Below are 21,672 nucleotides of genomic sequence, written 5' to 3'. Positions count from 1 at the left end.
AATTGTTTTGTAGATACGAGGTCTCATTATGCTGCACAGGCTGGTCTCGAACTCCTGAGCTCAAGTTATCCTTCTGCTGGGATTACAGGCTGAGCCACTGTGCCCAAACTTTTTGCAGAATTAAAACATACACATTCATTTTCCTTTCTCTATTCTTAATCTCTGTAGTTATTTTTAGGGAGAAAATTCTTGTTGACTTCAATCTCTATGTAGCATGAGTTGTGTTATAACAATAAATTATCTATTATATATTATATTACATATAATACATATAATATCATATATAAGTTATAGCTCTTTTGTTCCCCTCTTACTCTTCTAAGTGTGCTGCTTAAAGGAAGAGCTGTGTTTACCTTTTCCTATTGCTCACTGTATCTAGCAATATCCTACGGCATGGCATACAATACGTACGTATTTAAAACTGCATTGCCTCCTCAAAATTGTTTTTAAGAAATTCCACTCCATTTATCAATATAAGATTCAGAAATTGTTACATTCTAGAAGGGACCTAAGGGATCTAGTCCAGGGATTTTCCAACTGTGTTCTCCTGAGCCTTAAGGTCCCTGGGAGGACTCTGAGAAGGAAGGGTTAGGTAAGCAGTTGGGGCTTCTAACTCCCTAGCAGATCAGCTCTGTCTTGTATAACAGGGTTTTGAGTAAAGTTTTTATTTGTAAAAAGTTTCACTGAATGATAAAGGGGATATCACCACCGATCCCACAGAAATACAAACTACCATCACGGAATACTATAAACACCTCTACACAAATAAACTAGAAAATCTACAAGAAATGGATAAATTCCTCGACACATACACCCTCCCAAGACTAAACCAGGAAGAAGTTGCATCTCTGAATAGACCAATAACAGGCTCTGAAATTGAGGCAATAATTAACAGCTTACCAACCAAAAAAAGTCCGGGACCAGATGGATTCACAGCCGAATTCTACCAGAGGTAAAAGGAGGAGCTGGTACCATTCCTTCTGAAACTATTCCAATCAATAGAAAAAGAGGGAATCCTTCCTAACTCATTTCATGAGGCCAGCATTATCCTGATACCAAAGCCTGGCAGAGACACAACAACAAAAGAGAATTTTAGGCCAATATCCCTGATGAACATCGATGCAAAAATCCTCAATAAAATACTGGCAAACCGAATCCAGCAGCACATCAAAAAGCTTATCCACCATGATCAAGTGGGCTTCATCCCTGGGATGCAAGGCTGGTTCAACATACACAAATCAATAAATCTAATCCAGTATATAAACAGAACCAACGACAAAAACCACATGATTATCTCAATAGATGCAGAAAGGCCTTTGACAAAATTCAACAACCTTTCATGCTAAAAACTCTCAATAAATTGGGTATTGATGGGACGTATCTCAAAATAATAAAAGCTATCTATGACAAACCCACAGCCAATATCATACTGAATGGGCAAAAACTGGAAGCATTCCCTTTGAAAACTGGCACAAGACAGGGATGCCCTCTCTCACCACTCCTATTCAACACAGTGTTGGAAGTTCTGGCCAGGGCAATGAGGCAGGAGAAGGAAATAAAGGGTATTCAGTTAGGAAAAGAGGAAGTCAAATTGTCCCTGTTTGCAGATGACATGATTGTATATCTAGAAAACCCCACTGTCTCAGCCCAAAATCTCCTTAAACTGATAGGTAACTTCAGCAAAGTCTCAGGATACAGAATCAATGTGCAAAAATCACAAGCATTCTTATACACCAATAACAGACAAACAGACAGCCAAATCATGAGTGAACTCCCATTCACAATTGCTTCAAAGAGAATAAAATACCTAGGAATCCAACTTACAAGGGATGTGAGGGACCTCTTCAAGGAGAACTGCAAACCACTGCTCAATGAAATAAAAGAAGATACAAACAAATGGAAGAACATTCCATGCTCATGGGTAGGAAGAATCAATATCGTGAAAACGGCCACACTGCCCAAGGTAATTTATAGATTCAATGCCATCCCCATCAAGCTACCAATGACTTTCTTCACAGAATTGGAAAAAACTACTTTAAAGTTCATATGGAACCAAAAAAGAGCCCGCATTGCCAAGTCACTCCTAAGCCAAAAAAACAAAGCTGGAGGCATCATGCTACCTGACTTCAAACTATACTACAAGGCTACAGTCACCAAAACAGCGTGGTACTGGTACCAATACAGAGATATAGACCAATGGAACAGAATAGAGCCCTCAGAAATAATGCCGAATATCTACAACTATCTGATCTTTGACAAACCTGACAAAAACAAGCAATGGGGAAAGGATTCCCTATTTAATAAATGGTGCTGGGAAAACTGGCTAGCCATATGTAGAAAGCTGAAACTGGATCCCTTCCTTACATCTTATACAAAAATTAATTCAAGATGGATTAAAGACTTAAATGTTAGACCTAAAACCATAAAAACCCTAGAAGAAAACCTAGCCAATACCATTCAGGACATAGGCATGGGCAAGGACTTCATGTCTAAAACACCAAAAGCAACGGCAACAAAAGCCAAAATTGACAAATGGGATCTAATTAAACTAAAGAGCTTCTGCACAGCAAAAGAAACTACCATCAGAGTGAACAGGCAACCTACAAAATGGGAGAAAATTTTTGCAGTCTACTCATCTGACAAAGGGCTAATATCCAGAATCTACAATGAACTCAAACAAATTTACAAGAAAAAACAACCCCATCGAAAAGTGGGTGAAGGATATGAACAGACACTTCTCAAAAGAAGACATTTATGCAGCCAAAAGACACATGAAAAAATGCTCATCAGCACTGGCCATCAGAGAAATGCAAATCAAAACCACAATGAGATACCATCTCACACCAGTTAGAATGGCCATCATTAAAAAGTCAGGAAACAACAGGTGCTGGAGAGGATGTGGAGAAATAGGAACACTTTTACACTGTTGGCGGGACTCTAAACTAGTTCAACCATTGTGGAAGTCAGTGTGGCGATTCCTCAGGGATCTAGAACTAGAAATACCATTTGATCCAGCCATCCCATTACTGGGTATATACCCAAAGGATTATAAATCATGCTGCTATAAAGACACATGCACACGTATGTTTATTGTGGCACTATTCACAATAGCAAAGACTTGGAACCAACCCAAATGTCCATCAATGATAGACCGGATTAAGAAAATGTGGCACATATACAGCATGGAATACTATGCAGCCATAAAAAATGATGAGTTCATGTCCTTTGTAGGGACATGGATGAAGCTTGAAACCATCATTCTCAGCAAACTATCTCAAGGACAAAAAACCAAACACCGCATGTTCTCACTCATAGGTGGGAATTGAAGAATGAGAATACATGGACACAGGAAGGGGAACATCATACACTGGTGCTTGTTGTGGGGTGGGGGGAGGGAGGAGGGATAGCATTAGGAGATATATCTAATGTTAAATGAAGAGTTAATGGGTGCAGCACACCAACACGGCACATGTATACATATGTAACAAACCTGCACATTGTGCACACGCACCCTAAAACTTAAAGTATAATTTTAAAAAATTAAAAAAAAATTTTTTTTTAAAGTTTCATTGAAAAGAAAAATAAAATTCTTTGGGAGGCCAAGGCAGAAGAATCACTTGAGGCCAGGAGTTTCAGATCAGCCTGGGCAACACAGTGAGAAATAAATTAGCTGGGTGTGGTGGTGCACACCTGTAGTCCTAGCTACTTGGGAGGCAGAGGTAGGAGGATCGCTTGAGCCTGGGAGTTTGAGGCTACAGTAAGCTATGATTGTGCCACTGCACTCCAGCCTGGAACAGAGTAAAACCCTGTCTCAAAAAAAAAAAATGTATAGCATAAAAACATCTGATTCTGGTCTAACATTTTGGAGGTGAGGAAACTAAGATGCAGAAAGGTTAAGCGACTTGCCTACGGTCATGGAGCTAATAAATGACAATGAGGTGCCAAAACCTGGGGTCCCTGACTCCTGTTTCTGACCTCTATTATACCACACTGGCTCCCACAAGGGTTTACAAGGTAATCATTTAGACACAACCAAATTTTTAGATAAAACAGACAAATTTTAAAACAAGTGTTTTCAATAAAATTCACCACTTTAACTATGAGAAGGTTCAGAAAGCACTCGAAAAAGGCCTCAGTGCTGACAGTGAAGAGAATGACGAATATGATGGTCAAGAGAATTTATCTTCACCCGAGTCAGCTGGTGATGCTCCTGACGATCCTCACTCCTGTGACACTCCTGTGTGTCCCCTACCATCTGGCCAAATGAAAAGATAAACAGTTTGGCTTGATTCACACCTTCATGCTCCCAACGACCATCCTGTCTGAAACATCCTCATGACTTTTCTGTCTCTCTCGCCTAGCACCTATTCAATTACAAGTCAATAATTCCAGGAAGCCTTTACAGATAAAGCCACTTTTGCTCTTTCCCATCCCCTCTAATGATACTGATGCCTTTTTTCCTAAACCAAAAATCTAGACTTGTTGCTTGACAACGTTGGTTGTATTTATGGGGACAATGTGCTGCACACTGTGGGGCACACACATGACTGTTGAGTGCCAACAGCAGTCCCACAGGACGAGGGTGTTTTTTCCCATTTGGGGTGAAAACTTGAAGCTCAGAGAAACGGGGCCCATTTCCCAGGTCATGTGTCCAGTAAGCCTCAGAGCTGGGCCTCAAACCCAGCCGCGTCTGACTAAAGTCTGTGTTCCTCACTGCCTCATTATTTATACCCCAAACAACTGATCACCTTGCAATTTAAAAGCATACAGTACCTGCTGCCCCATCAAAAGATGAAGCTAATTTGCCAAATGATCCAGTCCCTGAATTCCCAAATTTGCCAATGGCAGCCTCAGCTTACCTAGCAATATTCACTTTGGTAACTGACACTGAAATATGTTCTGAATATCAACTAAACTAAGCCTGTTACACTCCTTGAGAAGTCCTAAAAATGTTAAAAGGGTTGGCTCTGAATCCAAACACATTTTCCAGTGAAAAACATCAGCATTTCATAAACGAGATGATTTCTTTGGGGTGGCCTGAATGTGATTTCTGTTTTTTCACACTTTGAGCATTTTTAAAGAATTCTTTCACCCATTCCTCAAATGGCATATAAACCTTGGGTTTTCAGTTTTCTAACTTTTAAAATTACAGTATAATTTAATTAAGCACCCTAAGGGAATCAGACTTTAAATTAATTTGATCATTATTTTGGGTTAATTAAATTGTTCCAGCAAATTGCTCTTCAGTGACCCGGTCCAAAAGAATGCATAGTCCCGAGTGCAGAGGGGAGAAACTTCTCCTGCGTCCCAGTTCTCCTCTCTTTGTAGAACTTTATAGGAAAAGCTCTTACGAAGTAACAGAAGTTTGTTCTCTTTGCATTTGGATGCTGGGGTTCACACATACCTCCCACACCTTTTAGGCAGAGAACTGGAGCTGATGACCTAAAGATGTTCATTACTATTTTGACACAGTGAGTGTGGAGAGGGGTGTATGTATGTGCTGGTCCCTGATAATTTACAGCTATAAAGAAGCTGATAGCATAAACTTTTCTAAGATTCCGAAAACTTAAGGCCTTGACATTTGATGCTTTTTTTTTTTTTTTTTTTTTTTTAACCCCTTAACAAAGATGATTTGAAACTCACTGGTCCTCCTGCTAAAGTTCGCGCAGCACGCAGCTGCTCCTCCGGACCCCGATCTTGAAAGGAGGCTCTGTAAATCTCTGCAGTCTTAATGTTGACAGCTGTGAGGGACAAAAGGATGACTCTGAATTGACAAAAGACCAAAGTGGAAAGTCTGCACAGTCTTACATTTCTACCACCACTCCTAAGAGAAAGACCGGAAAGTGAACAGAATGGCTCCTAAGTATCTGGACTTCCCCCTCCCTGGAGGGGGAAAATGCAACCTTTACCCCAAGCATCTTGGTGAAAATCGCTGAGGCCCGAGCTGGACTCGGTGAGATTTTGTTCTAAACCAAGAGCTGCTTTCCACCTGGGAGGCAGCCATTCCTTCAGTCGGACGTGTAGCAAAACCTCTGGTCAGCCCTACTGGTGTACGGCCAGGGGTGGGTGGGTGAACTGTGATCGTTCTGTTTGAATCTTCACAATTTAGTATTTTATACATACACGAAGTTACAGAGAATAGAACAGTGAACACTGTGTACCTACCACCCAGCTAAATCAATCAAGTATCACCGCTACAGCAGAAGCCCTCTGAAATAGAGCCGATTCCATGATGCCTTTCCCGTGGGAGTCCTGGGGCTGCCAAGCAGGGAGGATGGTTCTAGGTTTTCTCTAGCCTGAGAGTTTTGCACTTTGGAGGATTTCTGTTCTCAAGCAAAACCTTCCTCAGTTCCTGATGTATAAAAGGATTCCAGTGCCTGCCTTCCTACCCCAGAGCACTGGCAGGAGAAAAGCACGCCGGGCCTGGGGTGCTGGGGGGAGAGGGAAACAAAACCAGGCACTCTCCCAGCTCCTGGGAAGGGTGGGCATGGCCTGTGCTTTCTATTTGCTACCACGTTGCTTCTTCAAAGTCTTAAGAAGTGAATGTTATCTCAGTTTTATAGGTAAAGCTTAGAGAAGTTAAGCTACTTGCCCAAGGCCTCACGGCAGATGTTCGGAGTAGCTGGGATCTGAACCCAAGGCTGTCCCATCCTGACAGCAGTGGGGTCATTGGTTTGCTGAATTAGACTTTTAACTGCACATGTGACCAAGCCTCCAACCCACAAAAGATGCACACTACTTACCAATGCCATATATTATTGGAAAGTGGCTTTCGTTTTCTTCCCGGTCATTTAATTCTACAAAATAAAAATGTTGAAGATACACTTTACTTCGTATAATAAAGGCGAAGGAGGAGCTCCTCAATGCAGAAAGGGAGGAAAATTCCAGAAAATGAAAGGGATTGTGGCCCTGTTTCCCTACCCTGTCCCAAGGCAGGGGGGTTTATACTGAACAAACTGGCAGCTGCAGAATCGGTCCCCACTCCCACCCCACCTTCTCTGTGCACCCTGTCTGCCACACGGGTGGCAGCTCCTCTGAGATCCAGTGCCCTCCTTCCTGGGAGACAAGGGGGCTGCATTGGAACTGAGGCCAGGCAGATGGTGGACGAGGGCAAGGGGAAGGGGAAGGCCATCCCACCACAGGAAGAGCCGGGACAGACGGTGGCCAAGCAGTGACAGCAGTGTGTGCCGGTGCTTGGGCCCACTGCAAGACTGGGGACAAAACGGTCCTGAGACCCACATCTTCGCTTTGGGGCAAATGGCAGAACTTACCTGTCACACATAATGTCACTAAGTGAATGTCATCTTCTTGCCTGTCAAATTCACCTATGATGAGAATTTTAAGACCGGATGTCAGAAAAGTTCCTCTAGTTACCAGAACAAACTGCTGAGCAAGCCAAGGACAGGGAGGGACGGCAGCCAACTGAGTGTGCTCCACCCTACAGCCTGCGCCCACACTGCCACAGCCTGGCCTATGGGGCCAGACACTAGGGAGCTGACACCACAGAACCCTGACTGCCAGGAGACGGCCACATTCTCAGCCTCAGGCCCGAAGGAGCCTGGGCTGAGCCTTCCCATTTTTCTCTTCATTCTGAGGGTTTTGCGGGGACCCATGGATTCGTAAGATTTTTACTTTTCTCCTAAGTAAACTGTTTTCCTGTTTCTCAGAATTACAAAAACAAAAATCTGGCCACTCTAACAGATTTGAAAAATACAGGAGAACATAAGGAAGTCGGTTTTTAATGTCCATAATCCTAGCACTGTTAATAATTAGTGGATTTTCTTCCATATTTTTCTATGCTCAGCAGAGCTGACCATAAAGACAATTTTATATCTTTTATTTTTTGAGATGGAGTCTTGCTCTGTCACCCAGGCTAGAGTGCAGTGGAGCGATCTCTGCTCATCATCATCTCCACCTCCCAGGTTCAAGCGATTTTCCTGCCTCAGCCTCCCGAGTAGCTGGAATTACAGGCGTGCGCCACCATGCCTGGCTAATTTTTGTATTTTCAGTAGAGACAGATGGGGTTTCACCATGTTGGCCAGGCTGGTCTCGAACTCCTGACCTCAAGTGATCCACCTGCCTTGGCTGCCCAAAGTTCTGGGATTACAGGAATGAGCCACCGCGCCCAGCCGACAATTTTATATCCTGATTTGCTTGTGCACAGGTATTTTCCCATGTAATTCTCACCCTTATATGTGTTATTTTTTAGCAACTACATAATTATTATTCTGATAACATCACATTTCCTGTTATAAGTAATGTTCTACCGCTCATCTTCAGGCTCAAATCTCTATGCACATTTCAGATTATTTTCTTAGCATATATTTCCACAAGGGGAATTACTGGGTCAAAGGATATGAACTATTTATTTATTTATTGAGATGAAGTCTCGCTCTGTCACCCAGGCTGGAGTGCAGTGGTGTGATCTCAGCTCACTGCAACCTCCACCTCCTAGGTTCAAGTGATTCTCCTGCGTCAGCCTCCTGAATAGCTGGGATTACAGGCGTGCGCCACCATGCCCAGATTTTTTTTTTTTTTTTTTTTTTTGAGATGGAGTTTTGCTCTTCATGTCCATGCTGGAGTGCAATGGCATCATCTCAGCTCACCACAACCTACACCTCCCCGGTTCAAGCGATTCTCCTGCCTCAGCCTCCCAAGTAGCTGGGATTATAGGCATGTACCACCATTCCCGGCTAATTTTGTATTTTTAGTAGAGACGGGGTTTTTCCATGTTGGTCAGGCTGGTCTTGAACTTCTGACCTCAGGTGATCGGCCTGCCTTGAACTCCCAAAGTGCTGGGATTACAGGCATGAGGCACTGCACCCGGCCTAATTTTTGTAATTTTAGTAGAGACAGGGTTTCACCATGTTGCCCAGGCTGGTGTTGAACTCCTGACCTTAGGTGATCCACCTGCCTTGGCCTCCCAAAGTGCTGGGATTACAGGCATGAGCCACCATGCCCGGCCGGATATCAACCTTTTTTAAGAGTTAAGTCATGGCGAGACCCTGTCTCCACAAAAAATTTAAAAATCAGCTGGGCATGGTGGCATGCACCTAGTCACAGCTACTTGGGAGGCTGAGGAGGGAGGATCACTTGAGCCCAGTAGGTTGACACTGCAGTGAGCCATGATGGCGCCACTGCACTACAGCCTGGGCGGCAGAGTGAGGCCTTCAGTCATGATGCCAAATTGCTTCCCAGACAGGCTGTACCATCATATGAGTAAGCTTACTTCATGGCCTGGTGGTTAGTCAACACACGACAATGTTGTTTTTGTTTCTTTCTTTTTTGAAAATATTTGCAAATTTAGGCCAAGTGTGGTGACTCACACCTGTAATCCCAGCACTTTGAGAGGCCAAGGCAGGTGCATCAAGAGATCAGAAGTTCACGACCAGCCTGGCCAACATGGTGAAACCCCATTTCTACCAAAAATACAAAAATTAGGTGGGTGTGGTGGCGCACGCCTGTGATCCCAGCTACTCAGGAGAGTGAGGCAAGAGAATTGCTTGAACCCAGGAGGCAGAGCTTGCAGTGAGCCGAGATCATGCTACTGCACTCCAGCCTGGGCAACAGAGCAAGACTCCACCCCTGAAAAAAAAAAAAAAAAAAAAATTTGCTAATAGGGAAAAAATGGTATCATCAGTGTTTTAATTTTCTGCAGATTAAAATGGACATTTTTGCCAGGAGGGAGGGTGGCTCTGTTTTCACACAATTCAGAGCACTTACTATTTTGGAATGTGTTCACTGCTGTTTTAGTAGAAAATCTTATCCCCAGCCCTGCTACCCCTACACATGAGCTCCACGCATTCAGTCTTTCTGTGAAATTCCAAGCTGGGCAGTCTGTTTCTCTGTGCTGCTCCAAGTGGGTGTGCCCTTCTCAGGTTTTGTACCAGTTGGGATTTTTAACCCAAGCAAATATGGGTACATATTTATGTCCAATTTGGGGGAAAGAAAAAAAACAATGAACTTACTAAGAAGTTGATGAGTGAGTTTTTGTGACAACTGCCTGTCGTCACTGAAGCCTCCAACGAGGTGCACTTCCAGCCTGGCAAAGAGATGAGACAGGGGTCAGAGGCCAGAAGAAGACACCGGTGCATGCGCTGGTCTCACTTTGAACTTTCATTCTCAGTTTCCATGAACACTTGCTCTACAGCAGAGCTTCAGGTCATCTTCGTGCCACCGCAAAAGAAAGTATCGGCAGCACACTGCCAAGGCCAGTGGCGAGCTTCTGGGGACCCTGCCCAGGGGCCCTGATGACTGAGGGGATCCGTATCTGAACACAAATGTGATGCCGCCTCCATGCACCAGTGGGGAGCTTTGCTCTAGAAGAGCACAGGCACAAGACAGGCGCAGTGGCTCACACCTGTAATCCTAGAACTTTGGGAGGCTGAGGTGGGCGGATCACTTGAGGTTAGGAGTTCGAGACCAGCCTGGCCAACAGGGTAAAACCCCATCTCTACTAAAAATACAAAAATTAGGCCGGGGGCAGTGGCTCACGCCTGTAATCCCAGCACTTTGGGAGGCTGAGGCGGGCAGATTGCTTGAGCTCAGGAGTTTGCAACCAGCCTGGGCAACAAGGTAAAACTGCATCTCTACTAAAATACAAAAAAAAAAATTAGCTGGGCATTATGGCATGCGCCTGTAGTCCCAGCTACTTGGGAGGCTGAGGCAGGAGAACTGCTTCACCCTGGGAGGCAGAGGTTGCAGTGAGTCAAGATCGTGCCACTGCACTCCAGCTTAGGCTACAGAGTAAGACTCCATCTCAAAAAAAAAAAAAAAAAAAAAAAAGAAATTAGCCAGGCATGGTGGCGCACCTGTAATCCCAGCTACTTGGGAGGCTGAGGCAGGAGAATTGCTTGAACCTGGGAGGCAGAGGTTGCAGTGAGCCGAGATCACGCCACTGCACTCCAGCTCTGGGCAATCGAGCAAGACTCCATCTCAGGGGGAAAAAATAAATAAGTAAGTTGGGTGTGGTGGTGGGCGTCTGTAATCCCAGCTACTCGGGAGGCTGAGGCAGGAGAATCACTTGAACCCAGGAGGCAGAGGCTGCAGTGAGCCAAGACTGCATCACTGTATGCCAGCCTGGGCGACAGAGCCAGACTCTGTCTCAAAAAAAAAAAAAAAAATGGTTTGGGGCCAGGTGTGCTGGCATACACCTCTATTCCCAGCTACTTGGGAGGCAGAGGTGGAAGGATTGCTTGAGCCCAGAAGTTTGAGACTAGCCTGGATGACAGGGTGAAACCCTGGCTCTAAAACAAATTTAAAAAAAAAAAAAAAGATTGGGCAACTGCCTGTTGGCAGCCCTCCTTAGGAGTCACACTGCGCATTAGCACAGTGAAGCTCTTGAGAAGTCCTGCGATTGAAAAAATCCAACTAACTTTCTTGAACCCAGTGTTTCCCACACTCATCTACTAACCCCCTTTTCCACAGCCCGTCAACTGGGCGAATTCACACTCGGCAAAGTGTTGCCAGACTTCACGCTGCCTTCTCAGACACAAAATCTTCCTAAGGGATGAACCAGAACCTTGGATGTACCTAACACAGGGCACAGCCTCAAGGGGCCTCATAATAAACTCCAAGTAGTAGTAGTAAGGAGAGCTGTGGCCACCATGGCTGTGCTTGCCACTGGGCCACCAGGTTTGCCTCTGACTCCCTGAGCGATCGCAGTTCTACAACAGAGCAGGAAGAGCTGACAGGCACGTTCTGAGAACCATGAAGCAGAGTGTGTGGCAACATAATGGCATTGATTATGTCCCCCTGCGGGGGCCAAGATGACAGGAAAATGAAAATACCATTTTGGGCCTGCACGGGTCACATGTCCATGAAGCCAGCCCAGCCTCGGCACAGACCGCAGAGGGAGAATTTAGAATCGATCGGTATTGACTGGCAAATCTCTCCCAGAGAACTCTCTCTTTCCTTTTTTGACTCCTAGGATTGTTAAGCCTTTGTATATGATGGGAATAGTTCACTCAATGGCTGCCTTAGACTTCAAATAAAATGAGAGCAATGCCTGCCAGGTCTACACAAAGACAGAGCAAGGAGAGGGGACAGGTGTGTGAACAGTGGTCTTGACAGCAGGCCTGTGTCATCAGCCTCCACTTAGCTCCTGTGTGCTCCAGCACATTGAGCCTCAGTGCCGGTCTCTGTCAAATGGAGGCAGCAGATACTTTACTGCAGTGAGAGAGGATGAGGTGCTGTGGGGGCACCCAGGCTAGAGGCCGCTTCTTATCCAGCAATCCTTGGTGAAACTACCAATCTGCTGGAATTTAAAACTATACCCCTCAGCTGGGAGGATCACTTGAGCCCAAGAGTTTAAGACCAGCCTGGGCAACTTGGCAAAACCCTGTCTCTACAGAAAAAAAAAAAACAACTAGCTGGGTATGGTGGTGTACACCTGTGGTCCCAGCTACTTGGGAGGCTGAGGTGGGAGAATCACCTGAGTCCGCAAAGTCAAGGCTGCAGTAAGCTGAGATCACACAACTGCGCTCCAGACAGGGCGACACAGCCAGACCCTATCTCAACAACAAAAAAAGAACAAGAAAAAAAAACTACATGCCTCGCCCCCTAGCGGTCCCCACATCTTCCTGGCCTGGTTTTCTCCACAGCCCCGCCTCACCACCCAACACCCCATCTTGTGTACAGTCTCTCGGCTTCGGAATACAAACATCTTGGGCCGGGCTTTCTGTCTAGTCTTCACTGCTGTGTCCCTAGAAACTACAAGGTGTAGGTGAGAGGAAGCATTTAACAAGCAACTGCGGGAGGAATGACTGCATGAAGAGCTACCACACCCGGGGGAGAGCAAAACGACGTGAAAATCGCAAACTCGACGTTCCTGAGGCGACATCAAGTTCAAAGTCAAGCCTTCCATCTCAAATCCAGCACGGACTCCTTGCCTGTGCCCAACACCCACTCATTCACTCAACCACTGCTGACGCAGTGCCCACGTCGTGCCAGGTTCTGTTCCAGGGGAACGAGGCAGACACGACGGCGGTGGCATCCTGTGTTCCCCTAACAGCTTCCACGGCCACGTCCTGTACGCAACGGTTCCAAGATCTCAATTCACCTATGAGAGCAGCGTGGATCTCACCTTCCACATTGAGCGTGGTCAGAAAAGGATTTTATGGAGTTCATGATCAAGGGGACCTCAGCTTTGGTGTCGGTTCCGTCACAACGTGTCAAGCAGGTGGCCCCATTACCTGAAGAACAAGGGTGAAACGACTCAAGTTATTCCTGATGGGAGTGCAGTGCGCAGGCCGAGACTCCGCCTGTCCCTCCGGACCGCCTCGTCTTTGAATATCCTGTAGGGGAAAAACGGAAAGGTCTGTACTGCCCAGCCAACCCATTCTGACCAGGACACCAGGGAGACACCATGCAGACCAGAAAAAAGGTAAGCGGAGTCCGCTTCCAACAAGACACCAGGAAACTCAACGCGAGAAATTCAATGCTCCCAAAGGTTGGGTCAGTTTAAGTAATGGTTTCCTTCACCTCTCTCATCATACCTGTGTGCCTCAGGACCACAAGGTGACAAGTAGTGGCATCATCAGAACCCAGAATGGAGATGGAGCCTGTTTAAAAAAGAAATAAAATAAAATATGCAATAGCCTTTTGGGATAGCGCCCAATTCACTGCTTCCTAACCTACCATCCTTTGGGGAGGCCACTACAAGCTCTGTTTGCTGAACAAACAGAAAGCCCTGGGGTCCCACTTGTTGAACACACTGACCTCTGAAAAGTCTGGCTCTTTCCTGTTTAAGTAAAAAAAAAATAAAATAGTGATGTAAATTAGTGAGGATGGAAAAACTAAAGATGTGGAGAGAGCCAAAGCGGGCTCTGCGTGGGCAGCACGCTAGTGTGTGGGGAGTGTGTCAGCGGACAGAGAGGCTCAAAGAAAAAGGCAGCAGCCACGGTCATTCAGAACAATGCAGAGAAAACGATGAGGTTCTGCGCGGTGGTTTTTTTAACCTATGAAATCAGATGTCATAGTAACCTATGAAATGAGATGCAAAAACCCTTTATTATAGTTTGTTTTTTGTTGTTGTTGTTGTTTTTGTTTTTTTTAAAGAGACAGGGCCTCACTATGTCTCCCAGGCTGGTCTTGAACTCCTGGGCTCAAGCAATCTTCCTGCCTTGGCCTCCCAAAGTGCTGGGATTACAGGCATGACCCACCACACCCAGCTATCACAGTTCTTTACTAAAGAGTGTGAGACTCTTAACAATTTTACCATTGTAAAGAGAATCAGATTACACAGGAATAGTGGATGGATGGCTCTGAAATCACATCCCCTCTTTTTTATTTTCTGAGACAGTCTCTCACTCTGTCACCAAAGCTGATGTATAGTGGTACAATTTCAACTCACTGCAGCCTCCACCTCCCAGGCTCAAGCGATCCTACCACCTTAGCCTCGCAAATAGCTGGGACTACAGGCCTGCGCCACCACACCCGGCTGATTTTTATACTTTTTGTAGTGACGAGGTCTCCCTATGCTCCCCAGGCTGGTCTCAAACTCCTGGGGTCAAGCAATCCACCCACCCCGGCCTCCCAAAGTGCTGGGAGTACAGGCGCACACCGCCACACCTGGCTGATTTTTATACTTTTTGTAGAGATGGGGCCTGCCTATGCTGCCCAGGCTGGTCTCAAACTCTTGGACTCAAGTGATCCACCCACCTTGGCCTCCTACAGTGCTGGGATTACAGGCATAAGCCACCATACCTGGCCTCCGCTTTTTTACCTTAGTCCCTAACCTAGTAATTTCACTTCTGGAAATCTGTCCTAAGGAAATAACTCAAAATATGTTCATCCCTGTGTTATTTCTTTTATCTTATTTTTTTTTTTTGAGACAGAGTCTCGTTCTGTTGCCCAGGCTGGAGTGCAGTGGCGTAATCTCAGTTCACTGCAATCTCCACCTCCCAGGTTCAAGCGATTCTCATGCCTCAGCCTCCCCAGTAGCTGGGATTACAGGCGTGTGCCACCATGCCCGGCTTTTCGTATTTTTAGTAGAAACCGGGTTTCACTATGTTGGCCACACTGGTATCAAACTCCTGGCCTCAAGTGATCTGCCTGCCTTGGCCTCCCAAGGTGCTGGGATTATAGCATGAGCCACCGTGCCCAGCCCCCTGTGTAATTTGTAATGGCAAAAAGCTGGGAGCAACAATGGAAAAGGTAAGTACATTAGGCACAGAACCAAGTCACAACCACTAACTGCACCGTCGTGAGAAATGAAAACTATGGGAAAAAGAGTTTTGAAATGCTAATTGCAAAGCAAGATACAAAAGTACAAAAAATGTTTTAAAGAGCTATAAATGTGCCGTTAATACAACAATGATTAAATGCTTATCCCCATAGAGAAAAACACTGGAAGGAAATTTCACCAATACAAGCATGGCTGTGCCAAAAGAGCAAACATGAGTGATTTCCTGCGGCTGCTGTCCTCTCTTCTCAATGTTCTACCACACAGTTATTATTAGAGTACAAGAACAAAATGGATAAGGCAAATTTACGAAAGGTATGTTAATACTAAGTGTCAATAATCTGAGTATTTGTACAAACTTATTTAGTAAGCTTGTAAAAAAAAATTAAGTGGTTAAAAATTCAGTGGTTATTTAACAAAAACTTTTTCAAAAATGTTAAATTGATACAACACTACAATGTATCATAATTTCCTTCTTACTTGCAACAAACTCCTGGATGAACAAAATCTTCCTCAAATGTCTAGACAATGTATGTATGTATTGTCTACACGGGAAGACAGTTTTGCAGTCTTAGTCTTCTATCAGCTTCTTGCCATTTCGCATGACTGGTGCTAATTTAGGTTAGTGCTCCCTTAATAAAACATAAGAGCAGCTGGGTGCGATGGCTCCCAACTGTAATTCCAGCACTTTGGGAGGCTGAGGAGGGAGGACTGCTTGAGCCTAAGAGTTCAAAACCAGCCTGGGCAACAAGGAAGATCCTGTCTCTACAAAAATTACAAAAATTAGCTGGGTGTGGTGGCATGTGCCTGTAGTTCAGCTACTCTGGAGGCTCAGGTAGGAGGAACACTTGCAGCCAGGAGGTGGAGGCTGCAGTGAGCCATGATTGCACCACTGTACTCCAGCCTGGGTGACAGACCAAGACCCTGCCTCAAAAAAAAAAAAAAAAAAAAAAATTAAAATTAAACTAAAAGAAGAGATGTAATAAACATAATGATCAGCTTGATTACTTACATGGTGTTTTCTTCTGTTTATAAACTTCCATTAACTGGAAGCAAGGTATCAATGAAAATGAGACAAGCCCCTAATTTAAGAAACAAACTAAAGATTAAATGAACTGCAGTGTAAAATTAGATGGGCAAGACAGCCTTGCTTGCTCCAGAAGTCAATGAGAAACAGGTGTGACTGCTCTAAAACTCAGAACACCTCTACAGGTGAAAGCCTCTCATTTTCATTCCACGTCTTACCTCACCTTAGTTCAGAATAACAGGGGAGAATTCAGAATTCCCTCTTGATTACTCCTGAGATACTTACCTTCTGCTTTGTTCTTTGAGGGAAGGGAAGAGAAGGGAGGGCGCAAAGGCGAATTTTTAACACTCATGTTCACAATTGGGTCACCACTCAAAAGCAAAGCTATTTGTGAGAAATTAATTACTGCTTTCACAAAGACCAAAAATCATGTCTCTCTTCAACACAGCTCTTATGATTTCCCAAAGAAATAAAAGCAAAAATTATCAGAAGAGAGAATGCCAGAAAACTAAAACAGCAGACTGCTTTGCTCTATCTTTTAATTTCTTTTTTTAGACAGGGTCTTACTGTCTCCCAGGCTGGAGTGCAGCGGCGAGATCGTGGCTCACTGCAGCCTCTGGCCTCAAGCAATCCTCCCACCTCAGCCTCCCAAGGAGCTGGGAACTACAGGCGTGAGCCAACACACCTGGCTAATTTTTGTATTGTTTGGAGAGATGGGGTCTCCCTGTATCGCCCGGGCTGGTCTCGAACTCCTGGGTTCATGTGATCCTCCTGCTTCAGCCTCCTTTGCAGTAGCTGGAACCACAGGCACACGCCACCCCACTTGTGCTAGGATTATAGGCATGAGCCACTGTGCCCAGCCTCTACTTTATTTTTAATTTTTTTTTTTCACAGACAAGGCCTCACTCTGTTGCCCAGGCTGAAGTGCTGTGGCCAGATCATAGCTCACTGCAACCTCAAACTCCTGGGCTCAAGCAATCCTCCCACCTCAGCATCCTTTGCAGTAGCTGGAACCACAGGCGCACGCCACCACACTTGGCTAATTTTTGCTCTTTTAAGTAGTGAAAAGAGTTTAGCCAAACTTCCCTTCTTTGGAAAAACACACAGTCCTACTTTATAAATTCATATTGCAAGTAGTCCCACTTTTCTTAACCTCTAATATTCTCTAGATACTAATATTTGCTTTAAAAAAAAAACTTTTCCCTCAGTCCCTCATCCCTATTTCCCAATTCCTATTCAATGGCAGTATTCTCTTAACCCAGTGACCGGCAGATTTTCTGAAAAAGGCCAGACAGGAAATATTTGGGGTTCTGCAAGGCCGCAGTCTCTGTCACAATTGCTCTACTCTGCTGTTATGAAGTGAAAGCAGCCATAGACAATACAGATGTGGCTGTGTTCCAATAAAACTTTATTTATAGGTGACACCGAAGTTTTAATTTCAACACCATTTCCCATGTTACAAAATACTATTTTGATTTTTCTCAACCTTTGAGAAATATAAAGACCATTCTTGGCCTATAGGCTATACATAAAGCAGGGTCCGGCCCATGAGCGGTGGCTTGTTGACCTGTGTCTTAGCCAATCACCTAGCTGTGACCTGGGGGATGATCATGTGACCCTCACGCCTGCTGTCCTGTTTGTCAATTCTTCCTTTAAAAACAGGAGAGGGGCATGAAAATGATTTGTGAACTGTAAAGCACAATGCTATATAAGAAATTATGAGGCCCAACACAGTGGCTAGCGCCTGTAATCCCAGCACTTTGGAGGCTGAGGCGGGAGGATCACTTGAGGTCAGGAGTTTCAGACCAGCCTGGCCAACATGTTGAAGCCCCATCTCTACTAAAAATACAAAAATTAGCCGGGCATGGTGGCGGATGTCTGTAATCCCAGATACTCAGGAGGCTGAGGCAGGAGAATCGCTTGAACCTGGGAGGCAGAGGTTGCAGTGAGCCAAGATCACGCCATTGCATTCCAGCCTGGGTGACAGAGCAAGGCTCCATCTCTCAAAAAATAAATAAATAATAGAAGCAGGAACTAAGCTACGCTGCGAGCATCTTGTAGACTCTGTGGAACTATATTACCCAAGATGTTGCAGGACTGGTTACCGAGTACCCAGTGACTGGTTAAGAGTGACTAAGGGAGGGCACAGCTCTGGCCAAAGGAACTCTATGCAGGGATGGCCACCGTCTATATTCACACTGTCTCATTAGTAGCCATGCCGTCTGCTCAGCACTTGAAATGTGGCTACTGCAACTGAGGAACTGAGTTTTCAATTGTATCTAATTGTAATTGATTTTTAATTTAAATCCTAAGTAACCACATGGCTCGTGGCTACTGTACTGAATAGCGCAGCTCCAGAGTCAAGGGCAGGCTGCCAGGGTTCCAATCCTGGCTTCACCACTCCCAGGATGTGGGGCCTGGGGCCAGTTTCCCAGCCTCTCTGTGCCTCACAGTCCTCATCTGTAAAATGGGAATAGCAGTAACTCTTGCTGTGGTGCTTGGCAGCTTCCACTGTATTACTGTTATTGTTGTTATTTGCTAGTCGTAGCTACACACAGGCTTCTAACTGTTGGTACTCCATACTCAGAACACATCGTTACATGAAAAACACACTATAATGTATAATGTATAGCAACATATAGTAAGCTATCATTTTTTTAAAAAAAGTATATACAAAGAAAAACCTTCATTAGGACTTTCACCAAACTGAAGAATGGTTGTAGTCATACATTTTTTTTTCTTTTCTGTATTATTATATTTTGCTTTCCTACAAAGAGGACACCCTGCTTTATTATATAAAAATAATCCAGGCCGGGTGGAGTGGCTCACACCGGTAATCCTAGCACTTCGGAGGCCGAGACGGGCAGATCACTTGAGGTCACGAGTTCAAGACCAGCCTGGCCAACACGGTGAAACCCCGTCTCTACCAAAAATAAAAAAATTAGCTGGGCGTGGTGGCATACACCTGTAATCCCAGCTACTTGGGAGGCTGAGGCATGAGAATCGCTTGAACCTTGGGAGACGGAGGTTGCAGTGAGCTGAGATTGCACCACAGCACTCCAGCCTGGGCAACAGAGCAAAACTAAGTCTCAAACAAAAACAAAAACAAAAACACCCCAACCTTTAATGTCTCCCTGTTGCTAAGTAGGTGAAAGGTCCATCTAAGCCCCTTGGTCATTTGGTCATCTGGGTACAATCCACCCCTGTAGCTTTACTTTCCATGCTTCCCCTCCTCACCCTGGCTGCTCTGGAGAAACTGGCCAGGCCACCCACCCACTGGGCCCTTCCCCTCCTGCCCGCCGCGCCCCAGGCGGCTTGCCCAGCTGCGATGCCCTCACCCTTCTTCTCCTTTTCAAATCTCTCTCGTGCCTGCATCCTTCTTCACTTACACTGCCGCAAATCAAAGTGATCGCCCCCTTCCAAAGTTCCTGTAACACAAACTGGTCCCCAGTACATAGCCTTTCTAGGACATGTCTTCTTAAATAGGCCAAAACCTTCCTCCGAGAGGAGCAGCCCCAATGTGTCACCAAATCCCCCTCCACACTTAAGTGTGCAGCCCAAGACACCCATCTAACTTTCTATCACGGACATTTTCAAACAGACATAAAAGTAGAGCATCCCCTAAATTCTTCAGGCGGCTGAAATTATTTTTCCTTGGTGAGTCCTACTCTCGACTTCGCTAGTTAACAGGACAGTAACACAATGCAAGGATAAAGTGACACGCCACCACGCCTAGCTCGGTGTATGTTGGCTAACAGACGATGGTCGGTCCTGAAATGCAAGCTGAGAATCACACAGAGCTGTCTGCCTTCTCCCCGTCAGTAAGTCCTTGTCACCCTTCAGAACACGTTCAGGGATCATTTTGTGCCATTTATGCAACAAATCTTTACTGAGCGCCAATTCTATGCCAGGGACCGTCCTACACTCTGAGGATACAAAAGTGAGGACACTACTCTTATCTGCCTTCAGGAGGCTTACATTCTGGGGACAGATCAAATAGAGAACAAACAAGCAAACAAAATAATCACAAACTGTACAGCTGTGACAGATGAAACCTCTAAATGCCTTCCCCAACCCAACACACTTGGTCAGGTTCCTGTGCTTCCCATTCAGAGTGAAAGGGGATGCTTTTTCTTTATGGCACTTAACAGTTTATAGTATCTGAGTCTTCTTCATCAGAAACCATTCTCCCTTCTAGACTACAAACACTTCGAGGGCAGGGACAGTGATTAGTACGGTGCCCAACAGATATTAGGGGCTCGATATTTGACTCTCAAATCAACGAAATGATTGATTCCCCTTTAACAGGATCTATGGCAAGTAGGATGTTTGCCCCCTGTCGCCACGCCCCGCTCTTTTTAAAACCTGAGAACCCCCTTGCCGACAGTCCCTGCAGAAGCGTGGACAAGAGTTCAGAGATCTATTTGAGCACAAAAGCAGAACAAACAAAAACAAAACCCGTGCATCAGGGCGTGGTCCTATGGCCCAGCTGCGGAAAGCAGGGCTCTCTCTTGCGGCTAAAAATAACTCGGCGCCCTACGCTCCGGGGGTAGGGGAGAGAGAAGAGGAAGGACTGGGGGTCCCCGCCAAGATCCCCCAGGCCAAACGCTCTCCGAAGCCCACCCTGGAATAACCTCCTGCTTCACGCGGACGCAAGGACAAAGCAACGTTCACCGCAGGCTGCGGGTCCCCGAAGGCGGGCGGCCATATTTGCCTAAACGGACAGAGCCCTCTGGGGGCTGCAGCCGCCCCGTCTGGGAATGGGGGTCCCGGCGTGTCCCCGAGCCGCAGTGCTGTGCGACCTTGGGCAAGTCACCTAACCTCTCTGGGCCCCCGTCCCCTCCCCTGTCAGACAGTGGCCTCCGCGGCAGCCTGCTGAAGTCTAAAGAAGGCAAAAACTCCCGCACCCCTCAAGGGGAAGACGCGAGCCGACGGCCGGGGCTCCGGATGTGCCAACAGCGCTAAGTTTCAAGTCTGTGTCGCGTGAGGCGGGCAGCGGTGGGGTGAGGAGGGCGCTCGCCCGCCCTGCAGCTTCCCCTCGGGCCCGCCCCGAAGCCCCGCGCCGCGCCCCACTCACCTCCAAAGGCGGATGGGCTCGGACGAGGTCCCCGGCTGACTGCTGCAGCCTCACTCGCCGCCCCTCGGCTAGCAGCGGCATAGCGGAGGCGGCCGCCAAGGCAGGCCCTGGGAGGAGGCGGCTCCTGCCCCTGCAGCCCCGGGCCGCCCCCGCCGCCCCCGCCGCCCCCGCCGCCCCCGCCGCCCCCGCCGCCCCCGCCCCTCGGGCCGCGCGTCTCGCCTCGTCCTGCCCCGCCCCACCGCGGGCGCTGCCGGGAAGTGGAGTCCAGGCGGAGGCGGAGCCGGCCGAAGAGACTGGAGAAATCCAGGACAGGGTCGCAAGGCCTCACGGGAAATGTAGTCCAAAGACAGGAATCGGCCCCGGAAGCAGCGCGCGGCCCGCCTC

At 46.4% G+C, this 21,672-nt stretch overlaps 1 protein-coding gene across 6 annotated transcripts in view; it reads right to left on the bottom strand.

The window, feature by feature from the left end:
* The window catches only part of LOC129047297 (protein N-terminal asparagine amidohydrolase-like), a 34,875-nt gene extending 13,435 nt beyond the window's left edge, over positions 1-21,440 (bottom strand). For 2 of the 6 annotated variants that reach the window (XM_063717623.1, XM_063717626.1), the window contains exons 1-6: positions 13,497-13,562; positions 13,085-13,193; positions 9,969-10,042; positions 7,272-7,325; positions 6,744-6,797; positions 5,644-5,741 (exon numbers count right to left, since the gene is read on the bottom strand). In XM_063717623.1, coding sequence (XP_063573693.1) covers positions 5,644-5,741; positions 6,744-6,797; positions 7,272-7,325; positions 9,969-10,042; positions 13,085-13,128 — 324 coding nt within the window. In that variant the 5' untranslated portion in view covers positions 13,129-13,193; positions 13,497-13,562. Of the gene's footprint in view, positions 1-4,189; positions 4,256-5,643; positions 5,742-6,743; positions 6,798-7,271; positions 7,326-9,968; positions 10,043-13,084; positions 13,194-13,496; positions 13,563-21,288 lie in introns of those variants that run through there. The other 4 variants (XR_010137823.1, XM_063717627.1, XM_063717622.1 and 1 more) reach the window with 4 other exon arrangements.
* Between the last annotated feature and the right edge of the window lie 232 nt (positions 21,441-21,672).

Source organism: Pongo abelii, chromosome 18, assembly GCF_028885655.2.
Source record: "Pongo abelii isolate AG06213 chromosome 18, NHGRI_mPonAbe1-v2.0_pri, whole genome shotgun sequence".
Classification (NCBI taxonomy): Eukaryota; Metazoa; Chordata; class Mammalia; order Primates; family Hominidae; genus Pongo; species Pongo abelii.
The sequence above is the reverse complement of the archived record's forward strand: the minus strand, read 5'-3'. Positions and strand labels throughout refer to the sequence as shown.